This window comes from Cololabis saira, chromosome 5 (genome assembly GCF_033807715.1).
Source record: "Cololabis saira isolate AMF1-May2022 chromosome 5, fColSai1.1, whole genome shotgun sequence".
Taxonomy (NCBI): Eukaryota; Metazoa; Chordata; class Actinopteri; order Beloniformes; family Belonidae; genus Cololabis; species Cololabis saira.
The window spans coordinates 49,437,303-49,462,414 of NC_084591.1; the positions used below are offsets into that span (position 1 = coordinate 49,437,303).

At 44.9% G+C, this 25,112-nt stretch overlaps 1 protein-coding gene across 3 annotated transcripts in view; it reads right to left on the bottom strand.

Annotated features, from left to right (window-relative positions):
- Positions 1-5,474: 5,474 nt before the first annotated feature.
- The window catches only part of znf423 (zinc finger protein 423), a 260,684-nt gene continuing 241,046 nt past the window's right edge, over positions 5,475-25,112 (bottom strand). For all 3 annotated transcript variants that reach the window (XM_061722329.1, XM_061722327.1, XM_061722328.1), the window contains one exon: positions 5,475-6,238. In XM_061722329.1, coding sequence (XP_061578313.1) covers positions 6,209-6,238 — 30 coding nt within the window. In that variant the 3' untranslated portion in view covers positions 5,475-6,208. The remainder of the gene's footprint in view (positions 6,239-25,112) is intronic.

Sequence of the window (25,112 nt, forward strand, 5' to 3'; positions counted from 1 at the left end):
AATGCATAAATATATATGCCTTAGGTTTTTACCAACATGGTATTAACCATTAATATATATGCAGACAAGGGAAAAAAAAGAAACAAAGAAAATGCACATATAAGGAAAAGGAAAAACAAAACATATATTTAGGGCCCGAGCACTGACAGTGCGAAGGCCCTGTTGTATCTGTAGGAATTATTCTCGTTTTTATTTTTCCAATGAAATGAGGGCCTTTTTTCCCCCCTAAATGTGTCCCAAAAGTCATCAAATTTTGCACACAAGCCAGACCTGGCGAAAAATTTGATATTAAATGGTTTACATTAATGGGCGTGGCCTAATGGCTCAACAGCACCCCCTTGAAAACTTTGTGCCTCAAGCCCCACAATACGGTTTGACGTACATGCACGAAAATCGGTACACACCTGTATCATGTCGCAACTTAAAGAAAAGTCTCTTGGCGTCATGGCTGAAACCAAGGAAGTCGGACATTTTTAATTAATCATGTAATTTATGCCTTCTGGTTAATAGGCTGTTAATACGGCCCGAACCGTATCGTGCACCCAGGTGTGTTATACATCAAAGTGCGCGTCTCCATCCTGCAACGTTACTTTTCTCTTTCAAAAGCGCTACCGTGGCGACGATAGACGCCAAGCGTGCCCCAACTTCATCTGATTGGTCGATATCTGATAGTTCCTACTTTCTGCCATAACTTTTGAATGGTGTGATATCGAGAGTCGTGGCTGGTGTCATCCGCTAAATGTCCAGGCCTGAAGAATCTTCATGCAAGTCATACAAGCTTCCACTGCAGCCTGAACGTGCACAAGGGTGGAGGACCGTTCATCGCTGCTTGCAGCTTTAATTTTGCTTTTATTTTTAATGACGCTTCTGAGGTCAATGTACGTCTTGCACCATATCTCACTTTTTGTGTCTGTTATACATAAATATATTTATAGAATGATGGTAAATATATTAATGTTATTTTAGGTTTTTATCTGCATCATTGAAAAGTCTAATTGATTGTGGACGTCAAGAAGGTTTTCAGCAAACCCTCATGATTCAAGAAGTTGTTTTTACACAGAATATATTTAAAGGGCATGTTAGGTGTAAATGAGATGCAGAAGTACTTAAAAAAATACAGTTTGTTTGGGCATTTTTCCAACAATCAACACATGCAGCAACATCTGGAGATGAGGACGACAGCTGTGGACGAGCTTAAAGTCTTACACGCACATAACTTTGCATAACGCCAAACTTTAATCTGAGTCAATCTGCTCTCAGGCCCCGTGCAAGGTCACTATTCTCCGTAATCGTTCCTCTAAATACTTGCAGTTTTCTCCGTGTAACGTGATGGAACAAGATCCTGGACTTGTGTGTGTGAGCCAGAAGCAGAGGGAACATTTATCTCCTGAACAAGCAGCTGGAAAATGTGCAGCAAAAGAGTCACTGAACAAAACCCAGTGCCATCCCATCTTTTCTCCTTTCTTCCTTCTTCCCTTCTTTTCTCCTTTCTTCCTTCTTTCCATCTTTTCTCCTTTCTTCCTTCTTTTATCCTTCCTTCCTTCTTTCCATCTTTTCTCCTTTCTTCCTTCTTCCCATCTTTTCTCCTTTCTTCCTTCTTCCCATCTTTTCTCCTTTCTTCCTTCTTTTATCCTTCCTTCCTTCTTTCCATCTTTTCTCCTTTCTTCCTTCTTTCCATCTTTTCTCCTTTCTTCCTTACTTCCTTCTTTCCATCTTTTCTCCTTTCTTTCTTCCTTCCTTCCTTCTTTCTATCTTTTCTCCTTTCTTCCTTCCTTCTTTCTATCTTTTCTCCTTTCTTCATTCTTCCCTTCTTTTCTCCTTTCTTCCTTCTTTTATCCTTTCTTCCTTCTTTCTATCTTTTCTCCTTCCTTCCTTCCTTCTTTCTATCTTTTCTCCTTCCTTCTTTCTATCTTTTCTCCTTCCTTCCTTCCTTCCTTCCTTCCTTCCTTCCTTCCTTCCTTCCTTCCTTCCTTCCTTCCTTCCTTCCTTCCTTCCTTCCTTCCTTCCTTCCTTCCTTCCTTCCTTCCTTCCTTCCTTCCTTCCTTCCTTCCTTCCTTCCTTCCTTCCTCCCTCCCTCCCTCCCTCCCTCCCTCCCTCCCTCCCTCCCTCCCTTAACCCAAAGACAGCACCAGGGTTAAAGTGAGAAGTGGAACCAGCGATCCCTCATCACTTAACTGTAGGTTTGTGTTGAGCTGAGATCAGAGTTTGGCAGGTTCACAATATTTCATATTCATCGTGTGATTAGAAACCCCAGATGTTTGTACAGCATTTCTCTGCTTTTGTTTCAAATGTTTTTGTTTGCAGTTTTCAATCATAACAGCAGCCAGAACAGATTGTAAGCTTTCGAAAAATGTTTTGCTTCAGCTTTCATACTTTTCCTTGTTATACATCTGATATATTTGAAATATTTGTATCTTAACAGCTGTTTGCAGTTGTTACTGACAGTTTTAGGAAGTGTAATCAACCCTGCCGTTACCTTGTGAAAGAAATCCCTGGGTGTAACGACTTTGACAACATGCCCTCAAACTAAGGAAACTTGATATTTCTTCCGTTTTGTGGCAGCCGAGATTCAGCTGCCTCTGATCACTTCCCATTTTGTATCAGGTAATGTTGGATTTTTGGGTAGCTAACGTTAAACGGTCAAATCATAAAGTTCAGTGTCGTCATCACTTTAATTTCACCAACAAATCCTGCCTTGAAGTCGGACCAAGCGTCAAGACTTTTGTCTACCTTCAAGCTTTGCTTCGTGTATTTCCCTGGCGTAGAAATTAAGTACATATAAATATCAGGAAATTGGATTTGTGGCCAAATATTAATGTCCATGGACCACTGGTTCTTGGTAACTGTACCAAATATTAATGTCCATGGACCACTGGTTCTTGGTAACTGTACCAAATATTAATGTCCATGGACCACTGGTTCTTGGTAACTGTACCAAATATTAATGTCCATGGACCACTGGTTCTTGGTAACTGTACCAAATATTAATGTCCATGGACCACTGGTTCTTGGGGTAACTGTACCAAATATTAATGTCCATGGACCACTGGTTCTTGGGGTAACTGTACCAAATATTAATGTCCATGGACCACTGGTTCTTGGTAACTGTACCAAATATTAATGTCCATGGACCACTGGTTCTTGGGGTAACTGTACCAAATATTAATGTCCATGGACCACTGGTTCTTGGTAACTATACCAAATATTAATGTCCATGGACCACTGGTTCTTTGGGTAACTGTACCAAATATTAACGTCCATGGACCACTGGTTCTTGGGGTAACTGTACCAAATATTAATGTCCATGGACCACTGGTTCTTGGGGTAACTGTACCAAATATTAATGTCCATGGACCACTGGTTCTTGGGGTAACTGTACCAAATATTAATGTCCATGGACCACTGGTTCTTGGTAACTATACCAAATATTAATGTCCATGGACCACTGGTTCTTGGTAACTGTACCAAATATTAATGTCCATGGACCACTGGTTCTTGGTAATTGTACCAAATATTAATGTCCATGGACCACTGGTTCTTGGTAACTGTACCAAATATTAATGTCCATGGACCACTGGTTCTTGGGGTAACTGTACCAAATATTAATGTCCATGGACCACTGGTTCTTGGGGTAACTGTACGGGTCACTGTCAAGTCCAACTGACTTTAATTTAAGCCGATAATCGGCTGTTATCCCGTCTTCTCTACTAGTTGCAGCTGTTTTTGCTGATGTTTTGCCACAGTGTGAGTAAGGGGGTGACGTCAATGCAGACCCTCTATATTCTTTTTAATGGTTTGTTGCAGGTCACAACTGTAGTTCTTTGTTTTCCATTTCCTTTTTAACAAGTCTGATGCCACGTTTACACGTAGCCGGGTATTTACAAAAATGGATATTTCCCCCTCTACGTTTATAAAAATCCCATCATTTACAGGAACCTGCATAAATATCTGTTAAGGTGCTATGAGCAGCCAAACCTGCAGGGGGCAGTGTAACGAGAAGATAAAGTCATGCTAGCCAATCAGAATCCTGGAAAAAAACATCAACAAATGACACGAGTAACTTCCAGTTACTTCCAAGATGAACCAGAGTCTTTTGTTTGGAGTGACAGAGAAGTGGAGTTACTTTTAAGTGTGACTTTAGAATATAAAACAAGTCAAATACAAGAAAATATTGACGGTTACAAACAAATTGTAAACACAGGTCGCACTCATGACTCTGCACTGCAAAAACTTAAAATCTTACCAGGAATATTTGTCTTATTTCTAGTTAAAATGTCTCATTTTTAGTCAAAAAATCTCACTACACTTAAAACAAGAGTCATCACCAGATAAATAACTTATTTGACAATTTTCACCTGTTTCAAGTAAATTTTCACTTTTTTTCCAGTGATGAGTCTTGCTTTAAGTGTAATGAGATTTTTTTGACTATTTCTTTGACTTTCCCCATCCCTAATGTATCATTGCTACAAAATGACCGTATCACAACATGCCATTTAAATTGACAACCCGTTCATAATAACAAATGTACGGTGGATAAAGTAGTTTGACTGTATGAGTCAAATGAAATTAACATTTTTTTTTTACCTGAAATAAAAAATAAATATTAAACAAAAAACTTATAAACAAGTCACAAATAGGATCAATTATTCATCAAAAGAAGCAGGTCTGAAATCAGACCTAAACACTCATGTGTCTCGTTTACAGATGAACATTTATCTCATTAAAAATAGTAAAACACCTTAACAATATAAATTGATATAAAACTATAGCCAATTAATTATATTGGCTAAAGTTTGTATCTTATAAGACCACTAACAGGGCATTTTACTACTCTTTTTCAACAGAGGTGAATGCAGAGGGCGTTAACAAAGCGTTCAATAAATGTGACATCTCCAGTCTAGACAGAGATGGAGACAGAATCATGAGTTTCAGCTCAGGTGTTTGTCATACAGGTTTATTTCAACATCCCCACCTTCAAGTGAAGCACGAGTTTCCTCGTGGTTTGCCGTTTTTCTTCTCTTGTTCGCTCCTGATTTGTGATGTCTTTTGGATGAAAAGTTGAAATCTCTGCTGCCAATCATTGCACGGCCAGATTACTCAGATTATTTCAGATACCTGCGTGTAATCTCTCTTTTCTCCCCTCCTCACGTTAGCGCATATACGCTACTGAGCAAATGCTTCCCTCGCGCTAAAACGTGGCCCCCGTTGGAAGACGAGGCCCTACTGTGTTTAGGGAGGGTAAATGTACAAGAAAAATACAAATAATTTCTTTTGAATAAATTCACATCACACTGCAGATCTTCATTTTTCTTTCATTTATTTATGTTCCCCTTTTTTCTGTACTGGATTATGGCCATCTGGTTAATTCACAATTAAAAAGCAGTCATTGACCAGACGCACTGAAATCAATATTTGTACAATAACCATAAGCCCCGTGACAGGAAAACCCTGATCCAAAATAAAAGAAACATCGGAACTGTTTTCTGAACTTTATTTTGTTTTGATGTCTTTTTTTTCATAGTAATTACAAAAAGGAAAAATACATATAACAATCATAAAAAGGGTAGTTTGGGGAAGAGCAGTTTGGATTATTACGACTGGCAAACAATCACAACACAGCACAAGTACCTACTTACTGCGAAAAAATGAAAGGTACAAAAATGAAAGAAAATAAGCGCATATGGAATAAAGAAAAATAAAAAATAAAATGGCACCTATGAATGCAATAAGCAACTGAGAGGACAAGAAAATTTAGCTTTTCTACAACTATCCAAAACAAAAACAAAAGAAAGCTCAACGTAAAATGTCTTTTCTTGCTTATTTCCTCTCTATTTATTAAAAAAAAAAAAAGAAAAAGAAAATACATGACGTGGGGAGTGAGTGGTGGGAGGACGGGAGGACGGGGGGCTGGTGGGGGGGACAATAAAAAATACTGCACATACAATGCCTTTGTTCAGCCTTCTCTTTGCTTCACGTAGCTCTTACAGTTCTCCTCACCCACTTTCTCCTTTCTTTATTTAATAGCATATCCCATTAATATTCCTTTCCCCCGCTGCTTCTAATAGCCGCGCCCAGTGGCGCGATCGTTAGAGTTTTACATGTGAGTAGCAAATGACACTTTGATTGGCCGTGATGCGGGGATGGGGGTTCCCCGCCGGCGCCGGGTCGGGGGCGCGGCCGAGCTGAGAGATCCTGCCGGGCCTCGGCCTCACTGCGCGTGCTGACTCAGCGTGTGGTTCTGCAGGAGAGAGGGAACGGGGGAGAGAGGGAGGAAGAAGGGAGGACACATGATGAGAGAAATAATGGGCTGCATGAGCGTAGTGCTTTCCACTCCCCCCCGCCCGACAGCAGAGCAGAAACACAGAAACACAGAAACACAGAAACTGCCAGGCCTGGTGTTGGGGAAAAGAGAAAAACACGAGAGTGGGATGGAACAACGACACAACGTTCTGCAGGAAACTGGACTCAGACTCAAATGTGCTGTTGGAGTCAACAACAAAATAATCCTCAGTATACAGTTCGTTTATTTTGAAGGTACCGTATTTTCTGCACTATAAGGCGCACCTAAAAGCCTTTAATTTTCTCAAAAAACGGCAGTGCGCCTTATAATGCGGTGCGTCTTATATATGATCATTACGGTCATTTCTGTTACTGTAGTCAGGGGGATTGTGGGTAATGTACTCAGGGGGATTGTGGGTAATGTAGTCAGGGGGATTGTGGGTAATGTAGTTGGTGTCGCCGAATTAACGGCACTAAAAACGTCAGGAATCGTCACAGACGTTCAAGACAACAGCAGCGATGCTGACTCGTATAATGGAGACTTTGACGAGACGGAGCAAAGCTGCTTTTTATTTTGTTAATAAAGTTTGACATACAGTACTTTTTTTTTTTAAAGATTTTTTTTGGGCTCTAGTGGCCCTTTATTCAAGCTGCAGATATGAAAGGGGTAGAGAGAGAGATCGGAGATGACATGCAGCAAAGGTGTGCAGGCCGGGATTCGAACCTGCGACCGCTGCAGGAGGACTGTAGCCTCAGTATATGAGCCGCTGCTTAACCCACTGCACCACCGAGGGGCCCGACATACGGTACTTTTCTCCTTGTTTTTTTTTTGCATTTGCTGTAGGATTTTGTAGCATTTCCTGTAGCGCAGCTCCATCAGGTAGATACGTAACTCAACCCCAGCCACTATAGTGCAGTATTATACCAGATATTTAGTGCGCCTTATAATGCAGTGTACCTTATACATGGAAAAGGGTTTTAAAATACATACTTCATTGAAGGTGCGCCTTATATTGCGGAAAATACAGTATTTTGAAGGTAGTTTAATGCGACACTACGTAACTTTTCCACCTTAATCTAATATTTCATCATCATCATTGTGATGGTACATCAACTTCCAACAGGTCTAATGAACCTCTGTCATGGTCTGAGGGGTCTGTATCGCCTTCACTGGTACTATGTAACTTTGAGGAGCATGGTAGGAACCCTGCCACACTAAAAAACTACAAATCTTTACGGCTTTGACTGCTTTACGGACTACGTCACTTCCCCCTCCTTCCCGATTCGTAGTCGAGACGAAAATGGGCGGGGCTTGGAGCGCAGAGCTCAGCAGCAACGTTGCTGCGTTGTGGCTGCAGCAGCTCCACATAACAGACGTGGGGAAAAGATCGCTAATGGTTTAACTTTTCACCGCTTTCCTGCTCGGAGGCAGAACCACGGAGGCCGGCCAATTATCTGAGATAACAAATTAAAAGAGTAAAAGAGTCGTCGGCTCGGTTGGATCGCGGCTGTAACGAGTCTGACCAAACATAACGTTCCTCAGTAAACAAACTAACACGCACACAGACGGGCGTCGGATCAAAACACGGGTTTATTAAACCACAAACAAACACTCACAGACCGGGGTCGGATCATTCAAACGGGTTTTATTCCCCACTTCTCCAGCTAAACGCAGTTGTTGGCGAGCTCTCTGCGGTGCGATTAATTTTGTTGAGAAAAAAATATTAACTATTTGATTTGTAGCTGCAGAGGAAAAAAATAATCTCACGAGGAAAAAAAAATATTGCTCACGCCTCGGAGCCTCTTCAAAGCAGTCAAAAAAAAAGAAAAGAAAAGTAAGAGTAATACAAAACATGTACTGCATGTACTATTATACTAATTTATTGAAACACATGGTGAGTCAAACATTTACCAAAGCAGCTGCCAAACACTCCTAAACAAGGTAGCCGGAGACGTGGGTTCTGCAGAACTGCAGCAGTAAATCCTTACTAAAGAGTGGAGCTCCTCGTCGGAGCTTTCATAGAGATTTCATATGGATCCAAACCGTTAATAATCATTTTCTCCATATACCTGGCTTCCTTGTTTAAGGTATCCCGGTAAATTCCAGTTCCTTTCCAGCAAAAAATTGGAAATTACGAGAATAAAGTCATAATAAAATAAAGTCGTAATATTATGAGAATAAAGTCGTAATACAATAAAGTTGTAATATTACGAGAATAAAGTAATAATATTTTGAGAATAAAGTCGTCATATTACGAGAATAAAGTCGTAACATTAGGAGAATAAAGTCGTAATTTATGAGAATAAAGACGTAATATTACAGTAGAGCACGGATGTCCAGGTACGAGCCAGACACACACATTTGGAGGCAAAATGAAGATGGCGGGCACACAGACACACACAGACACACACACGGGTAAACACACGTGTGATTAATAACAGGTGGGCTTTCTTCAGGAGACAACACACACACAGAAATATTGCTAAATTGGAATAAACAGAGTGGAAGAGTGACACAGAAACACGAGCTTCATGCTATCATGATCACACACACACACACACACACACACACACACACACACACACACACACACACACACACACACACACACACACACACACACACACACACACACACACACACACACACTCATGTCCTCTGTGGATGTCTCCTATCAGCTACAGGAACTGAACTCTCGATAATCTGGATTTGCTGGTTTGGAACTTAGCTAGCATTACATCTAAAGCTGGGGAGATACGTGTGTGTGTGTGTGTGTGTGTGTGTGTGTGTGTGTGTGCGAGAGAGAGAGGGGATGGAGAAAGATTGGAATGATTTCTTTGGAATGTGTGTGTAGTGTATCAGAAATTTCCACTAGGATGCTTCCGCCTCCTCTTTATTTCCCCCAGACGCAGCAGCTTTCTCCCTGTGAAACATTCCCTACCTTTATCTCTCCCTCTCCCTCTCACACACACACACAAACTTGTGCATGTAGACACATTCCCTCAGAAATTGTACCCCTATCATCCCGCTCCTTTTTTTCCAGACACGAACAACACAATCCCCAGTGAGATCTTCCCAATCAACCCCCATCCCCCTGAAACCTCCCACCACTAAGAGCAGCTTCCTCAGATTCATCCAGCTCTCGCTCAGATCGGCCCCGCGACGGAGTGGAAGAGAAGGACAAAAAGAACAGTGGATGGGAAAAGAACAGCCCAGAGAGAGGAGTAGACGAGGGGACACCAACGTGAAGGATTATACGTGGTTTAGGGTTGATAAATACTTATTTGTCATTCTGTGGCCCTTATCTTACTGTGCATATTTAGTTGAGCTTTTGGGTTGTGTGTGTGTGTGTGTGTGTGTGTGTGTCGGCCTCATGCAGCCGTTCAGAGAAAACGGGTGAGAAAAGAACGAGCAAAACACGGAGCAGGACTATGACTGCGTTTCCATGCATCAATAACCCTTTCAAAACCCGAATATTAGCAATAACCTGAATTTGCACGGCCATGTAAACACCAATAACCCTTTTGAATAACCTGAATTTGCTCATATTCGGGTTTTTAAAAACCCCAATATGAGCCCTGGGTTACTCCTTTTAAAACCTGAATATTGGGTCACGTAAACGCCAAACAGAATATCCCCATCAAACGGAACATGAATTAGTTTTCTGCACATGCTCTGTTCACAAGGAATCCTGGTCTTTTGAGTCCAGGAAGTTCTTATAAACACGGAGAAACAAGACCAGGAGGAGACTAATCACTTCATAAATGTAATGAAGGATATGAACATTTCTGCATTTGTAGACGCTAGAAAGTACCGGGATAGAAGATTTACAAGAAGGTGAGAGAAGCAGCATTTGTTTTGAATTTGGATACAGGAAGAAGAAGCAGAAATGACGGTAATTGCGTCATCACGTTCTCCGTGCGTCGCTGGTTTGATCCAGATATCCTGAATGATTAATTACCATGTAAACGGAATATTCCCAATGTTTCAGTAACCGGAATATTAGCAATAACCCCAATTTTGACTGCATGTAAACGTAGTTTGTGTCTCTTCCTGCGAGTGTTTGTGTGGAGGCCTCTGCCTTAGCGAGGAGGGAGCTCTCACTGGGAGCCGCTGACCCCATTATGATGGAAACGCTCCTCTTTCTGCTGCCTCTCACTCCCTCACTTCCTCCCGCCGCCAGCAGAGGTCAGGCTCATTCTTCCATCTGACCAGACCGGAGGAGAATGTGCCCGGCGTCCTAAAGGAGAGCGATCGATGCCGGGGTCGTCGTCTCCACGCACTCGTCTCAAGCACGACCTCTAAAAACTGAGGCCAAATCCTGGACTTTAGAGGCGTGAATGAAAGAAGTGGATATATATATCACAGGAAAACTACTGCAGGAAGGAACCAGAGAGGGAACGTATGCGTCTGTTTTCCCTCAGGTTCTCCAGGTCCAACTGCTGCTGTATCGATTTGGAGATGGAGAAGGATGGAGGAAGCGGGGGAGGGGAAGGAGGGGAAGGAGGCTGCGGTCCGTCCCTGCAGAACTGGATAAAGCCCCGCGGAGGAGAGGAGCATCGCGGCCAGACGGCCAACTCCTTCAGACACACACAGAAACACACACTGCTGGTGTACGTTTGTGCTCCCGGTTCCTTCTCTACCATTATGAAGTTGTCGGGGCTCGGTATTGATTATGCAGGACTGAAATCAATCATTGCAAGTGTGTCACAGTGTGCCATCCAGCTCTGCAGCAGAGTAATTGATATATTCTGCAGAAAATGGGTGACAGAAGAAGGAAGAAGAGAGAAGTGTGGGAGACGGGGACCGAGACGGAGGCCCAGCCTGGCTGAGGAGATTTAACCTAGCAAACACTGTCTACGTTTACATGCAGTCAAAATTGGGGTTATTGCTAATATTCCGGTTACTGAAACATTCAGAATATTCCGTTTACATGGTAATTAATCATTTGGGATATCTGGATCAAACCAGCGACGTACGGAGAACGTCATGACGCAATTACCGTAATTTCCACTTCTTCTTCCTGTGTCAAATTCAAAACAAATGCTGTTTCGCGCAACTTTTCGCTCACCTTCTTGTAAATCTGGCTATCAGAATCAGAATCAGGTTTTATTGGCAGTTTAGAAAAACATGTATTTGATGTGTGGATCCCTGCACAGTGCATCCAAGTGATCGCCGCGGCTTCGTGGCGCTTGAAACCCGGAGACTGCGTTGGGGGGGCTGGTAAGGGGGGGGGCTGGGAAGGCGTTGAGAATGAGGGAGGTGTGGTTATCAGTAAGTGTGTGTGTGTGTGTGAGCGGTAAGTCTGTGAAACTTCGGCCCAGAGCTGCTCCTCAGCCAATGTCCTTGATGTTATCAGACGGCTCGGTACAGTTCTGAAAACAGGTCCACAGATGTTCCTGGGAGAGGGGAGGGCTAGTGGGGGCAGAGTCCCTTGTTTTCATTCCACCAGGGAGATTGTGACTCACTGGAGCAGCGGGCCAAGCTGCCCTGTCAAGGTCAGATTATAGAATCAACAATTGTATTGAAAAGAACAGGCAGATCCGAGTAATTTTCCGTCTGCCTTAAGTCTCTGGTTCCTTAATGGCGACTCCAAACAGACGAATTTGTGATCAATTCCCACCAAGCCGAGCTTCCAACTTCTCCAAGGTCTTATCCATCTTGCCAATGAGCTCAAAGGCCGCCGCCAGCCTTCGATTCTGTTCACCGGCGGCGACAAGAATCGCATCCAGCTTGCGGTTTTGCTCTCCCAACGTTAAAGTCTGAGTGTTGGTCACAGAGCTTATTCCCTCAGCCACGTCGGGCAGCTCAGAAAGGACCAGAACAGCTGTCGACGACTTACGCGTTTGTCGATAGACTAGGAATCACCACACTCCAATTAGCAGAAATCCTGTTATCATAAATCCAGTTATGAAGCATCTTCAACGTCCTCGACAGACAGAATCGCCAAACATAACGGCCTCCAATGTTTCCAGGAGTCCATAATGTATCCGTCAAAAAACATCCCATCGGGGCAGGAGGGCTCCCTTACCCCCTGACTTCTCGTCGCAAAAATTTGGTCAATTGTGCTGAGAGACCAGTTAATCAATTCCATGATTGTAGAATTTCAGAGGAGTGAAAAAGAGAGACTGAAAAGACAAGACAGGACAAAAAGCAGCAGCAGGGCAGATAGGGAGAGAGAGGAGCAGAAAAGCGTCCGCCTTCGCCGAGAGCCGGAAGAAGAAGCCCGGTCACGGTACTTTCTACCGTCTACAAATGCAGAAATGTTCATATCCTTCATTACATTTATGAAGTGATTAGTCTCCTCCTGGTCTTGTGTTTCTCCGTGTTTATAAGAACTTCCTGGACTCAAAAGACCAGGATTCCTTGTGAACAGAGCATGTGCAGAAAACAAATTCCTGTTCCGTTTGATGGGGATATTCCATTTGGTGTTTACATGACCCAATATTCAGGTTTTAAAAGGAGTAACCCAGGGCTCATATTCAGCTTTTTAAAAACCTGAATATGAGCAAATTCGGGTTATTCAAAGGGGTTATTGGTGTTTACATGGCTGTGCAAAACCGGGTTATTGCTAATATTCAGGTTTTAAAAGGGTTATTGACTGCATGGAAACGCAAACACTGTCGGTACGAGGCTCTGATTGGAAGATTCCTGATTCAGGGGTCTCAAATTATCCAAGTGATTCAAGCAAACAAAACAACTATGATGGAATTAGAAGTTGGGTAAAAGCTGGCTGACATCATTCAAAGATCATGGTACTTTTTTTTTTAAATAATCAAAAAAGCATCAGCGAAAGCAATAAGAGATAGAAGAGAGCTCAAGGTCTGTGGACTGAATTTAGTCTCCCGTTCTGTCCTCTTCTGTACTAAGACTAGGTTTGTGAGACATCAGCTAAAGCAGTACTGGTTAGGCATGCATGAGTAGAAGTTAGTTATTAAAACTTCTTATAATGCACTAAATGCTATTTCCTAATCAAGAAAAGCTTTTGCAAAGTTTCTGGGCAGCAGCTTTAACCGTTCTCCAGCCAAAAGATGCACAAAAACCGCTACAAAATGTGCTTAATTTGAACCTGCGCTTTCTGACGAGGCAAGGCAAGTTTATTTGTCTAGCACAATTCAAAATAAGGTCATTCAAAGTGCTTTACATCAACATTAAAAGCGGCAAGACACAATTAAACAGTAAATAACCAATGAAATGAAATAAAATTATAAGAAAAGATGTAAAATAATAAAAGGCACCAGTTGTTAAAAAGTAAGGGCAGTAGACCCAGCAGGTTCATCTCATTCTTACAATGGCAAGAATTACATTTCTATACGGTCAAAACGTACAAAGACCAGGTCAAATACAGTATTACAAAAGTAATCTGTAACTATTTGTGCGGTGAATTAAACCAATTTGACAATTCTACGTCACAATACCTGCATTCAGGGCTTATCCATAACTTTGCGCGAATTCTCCTGTTCTTTCTTTCCTCCTGCTCTCTCCTTCCTTCTTCCCTTCCTCTTTTCTCCCTTCCTTCCTTCCTTCCTTTCTCCCTTCCTTCCTTCCTTCCTTTCTCCCTTCCTTCCTTCCTTCCTTTCTCCCTTCCTTCCTTCCTTCCTTTCTCCCTTCTTCCCTTCCTCTTTTCTCCCTTCCTTCCTTCCTTCCTTCCTTCCTTCCTTCCTTCCTTCCTTCCTTCCTTCCTTCCTTCCTTCCTTCCTTCCTTCCTTCCTTCCTTCCTTCCTTCCTTCCTTCCTTCCTTCCTTCCTTCCTTCCTTCCTTCCTTCCTTCCTTCCTTCCTTCCTTCCTTCCTTCCTTCCTTCCTTCCTTCCTTCCTTCCTTCCTTCCTCCCTTCTTCTCTTCCTCCTTCCTTGACCCAAAGACAGCACAAGGGTTAAGAGTACGCTTAAATAACAAATAAAATGAAATAAAATGATAAGAAAAGAGGTAAAATGATAAAAAGCACAAGTTTGTTTAAAACTAAAGAGTTTACAGCAGGTCAGTACGAGCTTTGAGTCCTGAATAAATGGGAACCCGAGTCCCGGCCCGTGCAGTGTTCCGGAGCAGAGGGAGTGTGCGGCGTGGCGGGAACAGCGGACCGGGAACAGCCGGACCGGGGACAGCCGGACCGGGAACAGCCGGACCGGGGACAGCCGGCCCGGGAACAGCCTGACCGGGGACAGCCGGACCGGGGACAGCCGGACCGGGAACAGCCGGACCGGGGACAGCCGGACCGGGAACAGCCGGACCAGACCAGTCAACACAGAGGCCTGTCATTGTTTTTCCTAAACTGCTTAGAGAGCGTGAGGCTAAAGCTGCAGAGCCGCCGGCCCTGGGGAAATATGGCCCTGTCGCATTACCCAGCGCAGCCCCGACACTCAGGAATACACTCACCGACTTACACTTGCAGCTTACAGCACATGCATGCAAGGACACGTAATGCCAAGAAAAAAAAATGCAACCCCCCCCCCCCAAAAAAAAAAAAAAAAAAACAGAGGACAACAACACACAATGGCCGACAGACACACACGGTCCCGTGGGGACGGGGAGACGAAGACGATAGAATAAAGCAGAAGATTGAGATAAGAGAAAATCCAATTTGTCCTGCTTCTGTGGCTCGGTGCTGCGTTACACAGAGATGTGTTTGTGTTTGTGTTGAGGCCATGAGGCTGCTGCTGTGTGGGAGCAGCGCAGGAGAAACCGCCGTCACCTTTAATATGCATGAGTGTGTCTGCGCATGCATGCAGGCATTAATATGGCTGGCCAGCGCTGGCTGGGAAGCAGGAACAGGCAGACCGGAGAGCGTCTGGCTCCGGACTGGACAGATACAAGAAGATAAGAACATGTTTGTGTGTTTGTGTGTGTGGTTTACACCAGCAAACACACACACTCGGCCACTCGGTGATGATGTAACAGCTACACCTGGACACCTGCTGAGGCTCAGGCTGAGGAAGAGCTGCTGCTGGAGCCGTGTCTGGGTGTGTGTGTGTGTGTCTGTGTGTGCGCGTGCGTGCATGTGTGAGTGTGTGTGTGTGTATGCGTGTGTGTCTGTGTGTGCGCGCGCGCGTACGTACGCGCGTGCGCGTGTGTGTGTGTCTACATCAGCGGTGTGTAACCCAAAATGTTTTAGAGCCATATTGGATCAAAAACACAAAAAACAAATATGTCTGGAGCCGCAAAAAATGAAAAGTCTTGTATCAGCCTTAAGGCTGAGTTGTGGTTCTGCGTCAAACCAACGCAGAGCCCACGCCGTCACCGTGACGCCGTCACCGTGACGCCGTCACCGTGACGCCGTCACCGTGACGCCGTCATGAACCTTCGGACTTCTCCGTCACTCATTTCTCCGCGGTGCAGTTCCCCCCGTGACCGCTAGGTCGCGATCTTTTCCTGAATGGTTTATCCGACTTTTTACGATCACAGTGAATCAAAGAGATAAGAACAACTATTGTGCAAAAAACAAAAAAAAAATAAAATAAAAATCACACACACACGAAGAAAAGAGCGCTGAAAGTTCACGACTGCTTCAAACCGGAAATGCGTTGCTTCCAAGCGAACCGATCACAGCCCTCTCGTCTGCGTGTGGTCTGCGTCGCCTCGATGCGTAGTTACAATTTTCGGGAGGTGCACGTCAGTGACGGCGTCAGAGACGGCGTCAGTGACGGTGTGTGGTCTGCGTCGACGCAAACCACACGCCATAGGCACGGCGCCGTTTTGACGCAGAACCATAACTTAAGCTTTAGAATGAAGGCAACACATGCTGCATGTTTCTATATTAGTTATAACTGGGGGAAGTTTTTTTTTTCATTATGCACTTTGAGAAAAAAGTCGAAATGTCGAGATTAAAAAGGAAAGGAAAAAGGAAGAAAAAAAGAGAAAAAAAGAAGAAAAAAAGGAAAAAAGAAAAGAAAAAAAGAAAAAAAGAAGAAAAAAAGGAAAGAAAGAAAAAAAAGAAAAAAAGGAAAAAAAAGGTCAAACATTTTTGGAAAATCTCCAAGAGCCACTAGGGCGGCGCTAAAGAGCCACGGGTTGCCGACCCCTGGTCTACATGAATCACTGAGCGTCTGTCAGTGTGTGAATCTGTGTCAGATCCATGTGTGAACGTGTGTGTTCCGTCTCCATTACTGTTGTGGCCAGCAGATGAACGATCACCTCGCCCTGTGGTCTTCTCTGGATCAGAGTATTTATAGACGAGTTGAACCTGCTCCAACAACCATCACGTCTACGTCTGGTGTGTGTGTGTGTGTGTGTGTGTGTGTGTGTGTGTGTGTGTGTGTGTGTGTGTGTGTGTGTGTGTGTGTGTGTGTGTGTGTGTGTGTGTGCCCGAGCAGATGGACCGTCTTCTCCTTCCCTGCTCCCCGGCTCGTCTTTAGCCCCACCCGTCCAGGACAGGATGCAGCCTCGGGACTGGTTCAAAAATAAACGCACCCCCTGCCCTCAGCGTCCCGCTGACACGGATTCCCTGCTCCCCTCCCGGCCGTCTCCCATCCGTCTCTGTCCGTCTCTGTCCCCGTTGTCTCTGTGTCTCTTCCACCAATTGTAGACAACAATACACCATCACATTCTCTTAACAGAGCCGGTAGCCTCTTCTCTGTCCAGCAGGGTCGTGGAGACCCACCCCTCCCTGCCCATGTCCTGTTTCAGCTTCTCCTGGTGCTCCTGGCCCATCCAGCCAGGTTTGGACCGGGAAACTAAACCCAAAAATACACTCCCAGCACGGAAGGAACAGACCCCCGCGGACAGGGAACAGGGGTGCCAGGAGACCGGCAGCAGAGACAGAGCCGGGCTGCTGGACGCCGGGACACACACTCGGAAGTGAGCTCACCTCCTTCACCACGAGCAAACCGGACACTTGAGACGCATCGTAATGTTGGGGAACACGGTGCAGCCTGGTCAACTAAACACCCAACCATCCTCAGAGACGTGGATGCATATGGCGCTTTTCCACTAGTTCCTACTCAGCCCGACTCCACTCAGTTTGGTTCTTTTCCACTAGGGGTCTAACGTGCCGAGTAGATACTTTTTCTGTAACTATTCTGCCGAGGTTCTAAGCGGCGGAGTCGGCTGTATCTGACATCATCACACTACAGGCCACTGATTGGTCGGGGGGTTGGAGTCAGACGTCTGAGTCAGGAGGAGGAAATCATAGAAAGACTATGACGGCTTCTTGTTCATTTTATCCGCCCAGCAATGGCAGCAAAAGTCTGTTCTGGTCCAACTCTGAGGTGCAGATGTTCATAAACCTGGTGCTGAGGAGAGAATTAAAAAGGGATCTAGACGGAGATAAGGAATGACCAGATCTACCAGGAACTCTGTCTCTTCATAGCTGCAGCTACCAACAGACTTTTCAGCAGCGCCGAGACAAACTAAAAAAATCCACTGCCAATCCAGGAAGCAGGAACACACGGAGGCCTCACGTCGAGCACTGGAAATCTGCAACAAAAACCACAAACGAAACACAAAACTGACACGGAGCCGACCAAAACACGAGCAACGATTGACCCAAATCTCGAGATCTGGTCACAGTCTAAGCTAAGCTACCGCTAACTAACCCCAAAAACTACAGAGCAAGCGTGCAGGTGAACAAGCCAGTGTGTATGTCTATGTCTGTGTGTGCGTGTGTATGTCTATGTATACGTGCGTGTGTGTGTACATGTCTGTGTGGCTATGTGTGTGTGTGTGTGTGTGTGTGTGTACTGTATGTATGTTTGTGTGGCTGTGTATGTGTGTGTGGCTATGTGTGTGTGTATTTGTATATGACTGAGTGGCTGTAAGTGTGTGTGTGTGTATGTATGAATATATATATATGTGTGTGTGCATGAGTGTGTGTGTGTGTGTATATATCTATGTGGCTATGTGTATGTAAGTGTGTGTGCCACCCGCCACCCGCGAGACCAGGGGCCGACCAGGAAGAACCCGGAACCCAGGCCACCAGCAACCCCACAGAGGGGAGACGAGGGCGGGAGGAAACCCACCGCCAGCGAGCTTCCTGATGATCACGTGACTTTTTCCATCAAAAAGGTGTTTTAACACCTGAATAAACTTTAACACTCACTTAAGCGAGTGACAGTGCAGGTCTAAGCAGCAAACAGCAATGTCAGCGCAGTAGGAGGGGGATCAGAGTGGTGGGGAAAACTGGAAATAAATACACCACGAATGTCACAGATCCAGTTTGCAGAGTCAAACAAGTGAGTGCCCTCGGTGACGGTGTGTGTTTTGGCAGGACTGATACAACACACGCTACGCAGAGCCCATCCCACTCTATGACACATTGCCTCTGTTTACCTGTCACACACACACACACACACACACACACACACACACACACACACACACACACACACACACACACACACACACACACACACACACACACACACACACACACACACACACACACACGATGACAGGAACACGGTCCAGGCTGTTAAACCCTCCAGGTGTTGGCTGGAACAGTGCAGTTCCTGATTCATCTCCTCCTCCTGCATCTCCCCGCCTGCCTTTGTGTGTAACATCCATCTTTTGTTCAAAAGTAACTACCGTTCACCGGTTTGCACGCACGCAGGTGTATTATAGAAACATAAATGTAAAAACTTTCCGCCGCCGAAGCGGCCCGGCGTCGAGCTTCTCTCTGGCTGAACAGAATGTGCTCGGCGTCTCGGCGTGAGGCGATGGAGATGCAACGGCTCCAGCAGCGTTAACAGCCACGCAGGCAATCTGTCCTCAGGTGGCCGGGAGGAGGGAACGAGGGAACGAGGAGAGATGTTCTTAGCAACAGCCACAATGTCTGTTAACCCCCCCCCCCTCCCGCTTTTTCATTAAAATCTTGAAAATGGTTTTGCCTTTATTCATCGTACATTTTTTTGTAAAGAATACTGGCTGTGATGTTGGATAATCTATACTGGCTAGAAAACAAGGAAAGAAGGAAGGAAGGGAGAAAAAAGGAAGAGAAGAAGGAAGGAGAGAGCAGGAGGAAAGAAGGAAGGAAGAAAGGGAAAAAAGAAGAAAGGAAGGAAGGAAGGGAGGAAAGAAGGAAGGATGGAAGGGAGAAGGAAGGGAGAAAACAAGGAAATAAGGAAGGAAGGGAGAAAAGAGGAAGGGAAGAAGGAAGGAGAGAGCAGGAGGAAAGAAAGAAGGAAGGTAAAAAAGAAGGAAGGCAGGAAGGGAGAAGGGAGGGAGAAAAGAGGAAGGAAGAAGGAAGGAAGGGAAAAAAGGAGGAAGGAAGGAAGGATTTTTCTGTAAAGAATACTTGCTGTGATGTTGGATAATCTATACTAGTGCTCCATCTCCTCCTTTGTTTTCCTGCTATTTCTGCTTCATTTTGCTGCTAAAAAACCTTCCAGTGTGTGTGTGTGTGTGTGTATGTGAATATATGTGTGTGTGTGAGTCCCAGGTTCCCATTCTAATAACAGTCTCCCAGTGAGCAGTGGGGCAGCTGAGTACGCTCCCCTGGAACGCCACAGGGATCTACGGAACACACACACACACACACAAACACACACACACACACACACACACACACACACACACACACACACACACACACACACACACACACACACACACACACACACACACACACACACACACACACACACACACACACACACACACGGATCACAGATACACACTATGACTTGACACCGTGGTGATACAGAGAGCCAGATACCCCCCCCCCCCCCAGACCTTATTGCTAGTTCATCCACATCCATGTCCCTCCATAATTCAGTTAGAGAGACAGACAAAGAAAAACACAACATTATTCACAGAATAAAACACAGCTCATTTTGCATGTGTGTTTTCTTCCCACCGTCTGGTGAGCACACCGTTCACCATTCACAGCATTCATTCATTCCTCACTTCCTCTGTGAGGGGGAACATTTGTGAACCCTCCTTCAGCTTCAGGTAGAACAATGTGCAGCAGCTGCAGAGCTTATTGATGCTGCTGCAGGACTGCAGACTCCTGATGTGATACTGACGCAGCATCCTGGACGGATCGTACCTTCAACTCAAAACAAAACTTCTGAGTAATCTGCATAATAAATAAAAAGAACAAAAATGTTTTGTATCCAACATGATTTTTCTTTTTTCCTCTTCCGACTGTCTCAGAAAATTAGAATATTGTGAGAAAGTCCTTTATTTTCTGTAATGCAAAAATGTCATACATTCTGGATTTATTACAAATCAACTGAAATATTGCAAGCCTTTTATTATTTTAATATTGCTGATCACGGCTTACAGCTTAAGAAAACTCAAATATCCTATCTCAAAAAATTAGAATATTCTGGGAGTTTTAATCTTAAACTGTAAACTATAATCAGCAATATTAAAATAATAAAAGGCTTGCAATATTTCAGTTGATTTGTAATGAGTCCAGAATGTGACATTTTTGTTTTTTTTAATTGCATTACAGAAAATAAAGAACTTTATCACAATATTCTAATTTTCTGAGACAGTCCTGTATGAGTGCATGGCGACTTGTATTGATCGGTCCAAGAGGAAAACTTCTCATCTTCCCAATTGTGCACGCGTGTGCAAATGATGTAGAAAACGATCCTCCCACACATGCATCCATTTATTTATCTGGCCAGTGACTCAACCACTTCACAGCGTTTAAATATTTACCACAGCTAAAGGAACTGGTACAGCTCAGCAAACACAGAGACGGAAAAGAAAGGGAGCAGTGCAAGAGGGACGGATGGAACTAGAGATGAGAAGAGTTAGAGGGTAGAAGTGCAGAATAGCCCCCCCTGGAGGGGCAGCAACGCTGAAACGTGAGACAACTATCAGGGGAACGATTCCTCCACAGGAGTGATACCAAATTATTAGTGGTGGGACTCGACTAAAAAAATGTATCTAATTAATTTGTACTGTGGCCGAGACCCGCCATTGCTGAAAATTAAAGAAACGCTGCTGCAAATATAAAGAAACGCAGCTGCAAATAAAAAAAAAACAACGCAAATAAAAAAGCCATAAGTGAATTACCGGGGACTATTTTTGCTGATGCACCGGTGTTTTTTACGTGAGAGGAGAAGAAGAAGACGAAGAGAACGTAAGTGAAAAGGTTAGTGTTCAACGTCGCTACGTGTAATTTTTAATGTGCAACACCGGTGCATCGGCAAAAATAGTCCCCGGTAATTCACTTCCGTTGTGGCTTTTTTATTTGGTCGTTTTTTTTATTTTATTTGCAGCGGGGTTTCTTTATATTTGCAGTGTTTCTTTTATTTGCAGCGGCGTTTGTTTCTGATTGCAGCGTTTATTTTATTTTCAGCAATGGCGGGTCTCGGCCACCGTAGATAAAGTCCCAGCCCAAATTATACTAAAAAGTTGTTTAATAACTAAAGGAAGAAAGAAAGAAAGAGAGAGAAAGAAAAAATAAAAGAAAGAAAGAGAGAGAGAGGGAGAAAGAAAGAGAATAAAAGCAAAAAGAGCGCAGGAAAGTGCAGCTACAGTGAAAGTGTGGAAGTCTCTGAAGTGAGGGAGATCCGGGAGGACCTCACTGATCAGGGCCATCTCTTATTTACACCACACACACCAAAACATCTCTTATTTACCAGCTTACGTCTGCACTATTTATGGGACGCTGGGGAGAGGCACAGAAGAGAGGAAGAGAGGAGAGGGGCTAAAATATGCATAGGGGCTGGTTCTTCTGGGACAGACGGGGGGAGTCAGAGAGAGAGGGAGAGGGAGATGGGAAGAGAGCAAGTCAAAACTGTGGCATGTGTGTGTAAGAAATAGATGCAAAGATGTGAAGGCGAGTGATGGAGAGGGAAACCGAGAACTTTGTATGCAAAAGGGAGAGACAGATGGAAAGTGGGGGCTGAAAGAGTCAAATCAGAAGGGAAATGCAGCAGCAGCGCGTCCATATACTGCCGGGCCCCCTGGGCCTGAGTGTCTGAGCTGGACATCAGATGGCCCCTCTAAGGGCCCGGTGCAGGCCAGAGCCGGCCGGCCCTCTGAGGGCCCGGTGCAGGCCAGAGCCGGCCGGCCCTCGGCATCCATCCCCACCTCGTTAGAACACTCACGCACACGCAGAGCAGCCAGCTCTCGCAGAGAACACGCAGGCCCAGACGCAATTACAGCTCACACTGGCATTAACCTCCGCGGCTGCAGCTCTCCATCTCCCCCGGTCAGCTGGGGGGCTAGCCCACTCAGAGAGCCCCCCCCACGGGGCCACGGGGCCACAGAGCCACGGGGCCACAGAGCCACGGGGCCACGGGGCTGTGGAGGGTCAGGCCTAGTCTGCACCAGCCAGGACTCACACTAACCAGATGGATGCAGCCACGTTAGCGTCGCTGCAACGCGCTCAATAAGGAAATACAACCCAGAACCAGAAAAGGTTTGCTGGATGTGAAAAATGCAAAAAAGAAAAGAATACAGCCCATCCACCCCTGGCGCATTTCCACTAATAGCTACTCAGTTTGGTTATTTTCCACCAGGGGTCTAACGTGCTGAGTAGATACTTTTCTGTAACTATTCTGCCGAGGTTCTAAGGTGCTGAGTCGGCTGTATCTGACATCATCACACTACAGGCCACCGATTGGTCGGAGGGTTGGAGTCAGACGTCTGAGTCAGGAGGAGGAAATCAGAGAAAGAGCGACTCGCTGCTTCTTGTTCATTTTATTCGGCAGCGCAGAAGTCTGTTTGGTGATCCAACTCTGAGGGTCAGATGTTCATAAACCTGGTGCTGAGGAGAGAATTAAAAAGGGATCTAGACGGGCGATAAGGAACGACCAGATCTACCAGGAGCTCCGTCTCTTCATAGCTGCTTTTTAGCAGCGCCGAGACAAACTGCAAATAAAATTAAAAAGCGTCGCCACTTGAAGCTTCTCTCACTCTCGTTTTTTAACTTGATATCAAACACAAGCCACAGACCCAGCAGCACATCTATCATCTCCTCCAAGTTCTACATCTTTAGTGTTGTTATCTTCTTCCTTTAGATACACAATCAAATACGTCAGAGCAGCTTTGCTCCAACCTCCTACTTCTGCTGCAGGTGCTGGATTGTTATGGAAAAGAAACCAGGCCGAGTTGAGATGAGAAGAGCTGAGTAGGTTCTAGTGTAAAAGCACCAGCCTTTTCTATACCAGCTGTTTCCTGCTCAGGGTCATGTAGCGACTGTAGCCGAAACACAAGCTCCATCTGGACGGATGGTCAAACATGCACACACTGAAAAGACAAACACAAACATCCCCAAAAAAAACATAATGTTGCCATTTCCTGCAGGTGATTTTAATACAACGGCCAGGATGCCAGACAGCGTGAATGTGAAGCGTTCTCTTCACCTCCCCCTGGAAGAGGATATCAGGGAAGACCCGGGACTGGCTGCAGAGATTACCTGGACATCTCTGGGCTCCCAGTCATGTGAGACGGACTTCACAGTGGAAACGAGTGCTTTAGTCAGACAAATCACTGAGCTATGACCTTTATGTGCCCGGACAGAAGGCAAGAAGGAGCGTCCACTCTGCTGTCAGCAACAAGTCCAACAGCCGGGCTCTGCCATGACGGGGTTGTATCATTTAGACTTCTGTGACGGCAGCATCGATGGACAAAAGTAGGAAACTTTAGAGAAATGTGCTTTTTCAGCAAGATATCGTAAAAAATCAATTTTGCACACATGACAAAGGTACCACTGAGGAGAAGAGGGTACAGGTAGTGTACTGTCCTGATTTGACTCTATGGGCCAAAATAACAACTGTAATGGTTCTCGCTTGGTATTTTTTTTAAGAAAAAAGTCGAAATGTCGACAAAAATGTCAAGAAAAAAGTCGAAATGTCGAAGAAAAAAGTCGAAATGTCAAGAAAAAAGTCAAAATGTCAAGAAAAAAGTCGAAATGTCAAGAAAAAAGTAAAAATTTTGACGAAGAAAGTCGAAATGTCGAGAAAAAAAAGCAAAATTTAGAAAAAAAGGCAGAATGTCGAAAATGCACGAAAGAAAGCACGCACGAAAAAACGCACGCACAAAAAAACGCACGCACGCAAAAACGCACGCACAAAAAAAACGCACACACGCACGAAAGAACGCACGAAAGAACGCACGCACGCACGAAAAAACGCACGCACGCTCAAAAAACAGGCACGCACTCACGAAAGAACGCACGAAAAAACGCACGCACGCACAAAAAAAACACGCCTGCACGAAAAAACGCCTGCACGAAAAAACGCACGCACAAAAAAACGCACGCACGAACGCACACACGCACAAAAAAACACACGCACGCAACAAGTCAATGATTCCTCCCATGGACTCTTCAGCTCCTCATTCTATGGAGTGGTTGTGGTCAAACATCAGCAGAGTAGTGATGAAGGTGAGCAGGAGTGTGTGTGAGAGGTGTGTGTGTGTGTGTGTGTTTGAGCGGTGTGTGTGTGAGCGGTGTGCGTGTGTGAGCGGTGTGTGTGTGTGTGAGCGATGTGTGTGTGTGAGCAGGAGTGTGTGTGAGCGGAGTGTGTGTGAGCGCTATGTGTGTGTGTTGCCCGTGTGTGTGAGCGGTGTGTGTTGCTCGTGTGTGTTGCCCGTGTGTGGACATTAACCGACAGGGTCCAGCGGTCCCTGCTGGTAAATGGACCGGCCGGCCATATGCCACTTCCTCTGGCACTAGATCACTGCCACCTTAAATGTTGGAGTTGGAGTGTGTGTGTGTGGCGACTGGAGCTGGAAGTATCATTATTATCATCATCAGTGTGGTATTTTCTTCACCATGTAACAGTAAATCTCTTCTTCTCTGATGTGCTTTGCTGCATTCTGGGACTATGATACGGTGGCCGACAAGGGCCAAACGCACTGCAACGGCCTAATGCGTCTCAGTTCAGGAAAACGGCTTCAAGTACAGAAACGATTCAAATTCACAAACTCAAAA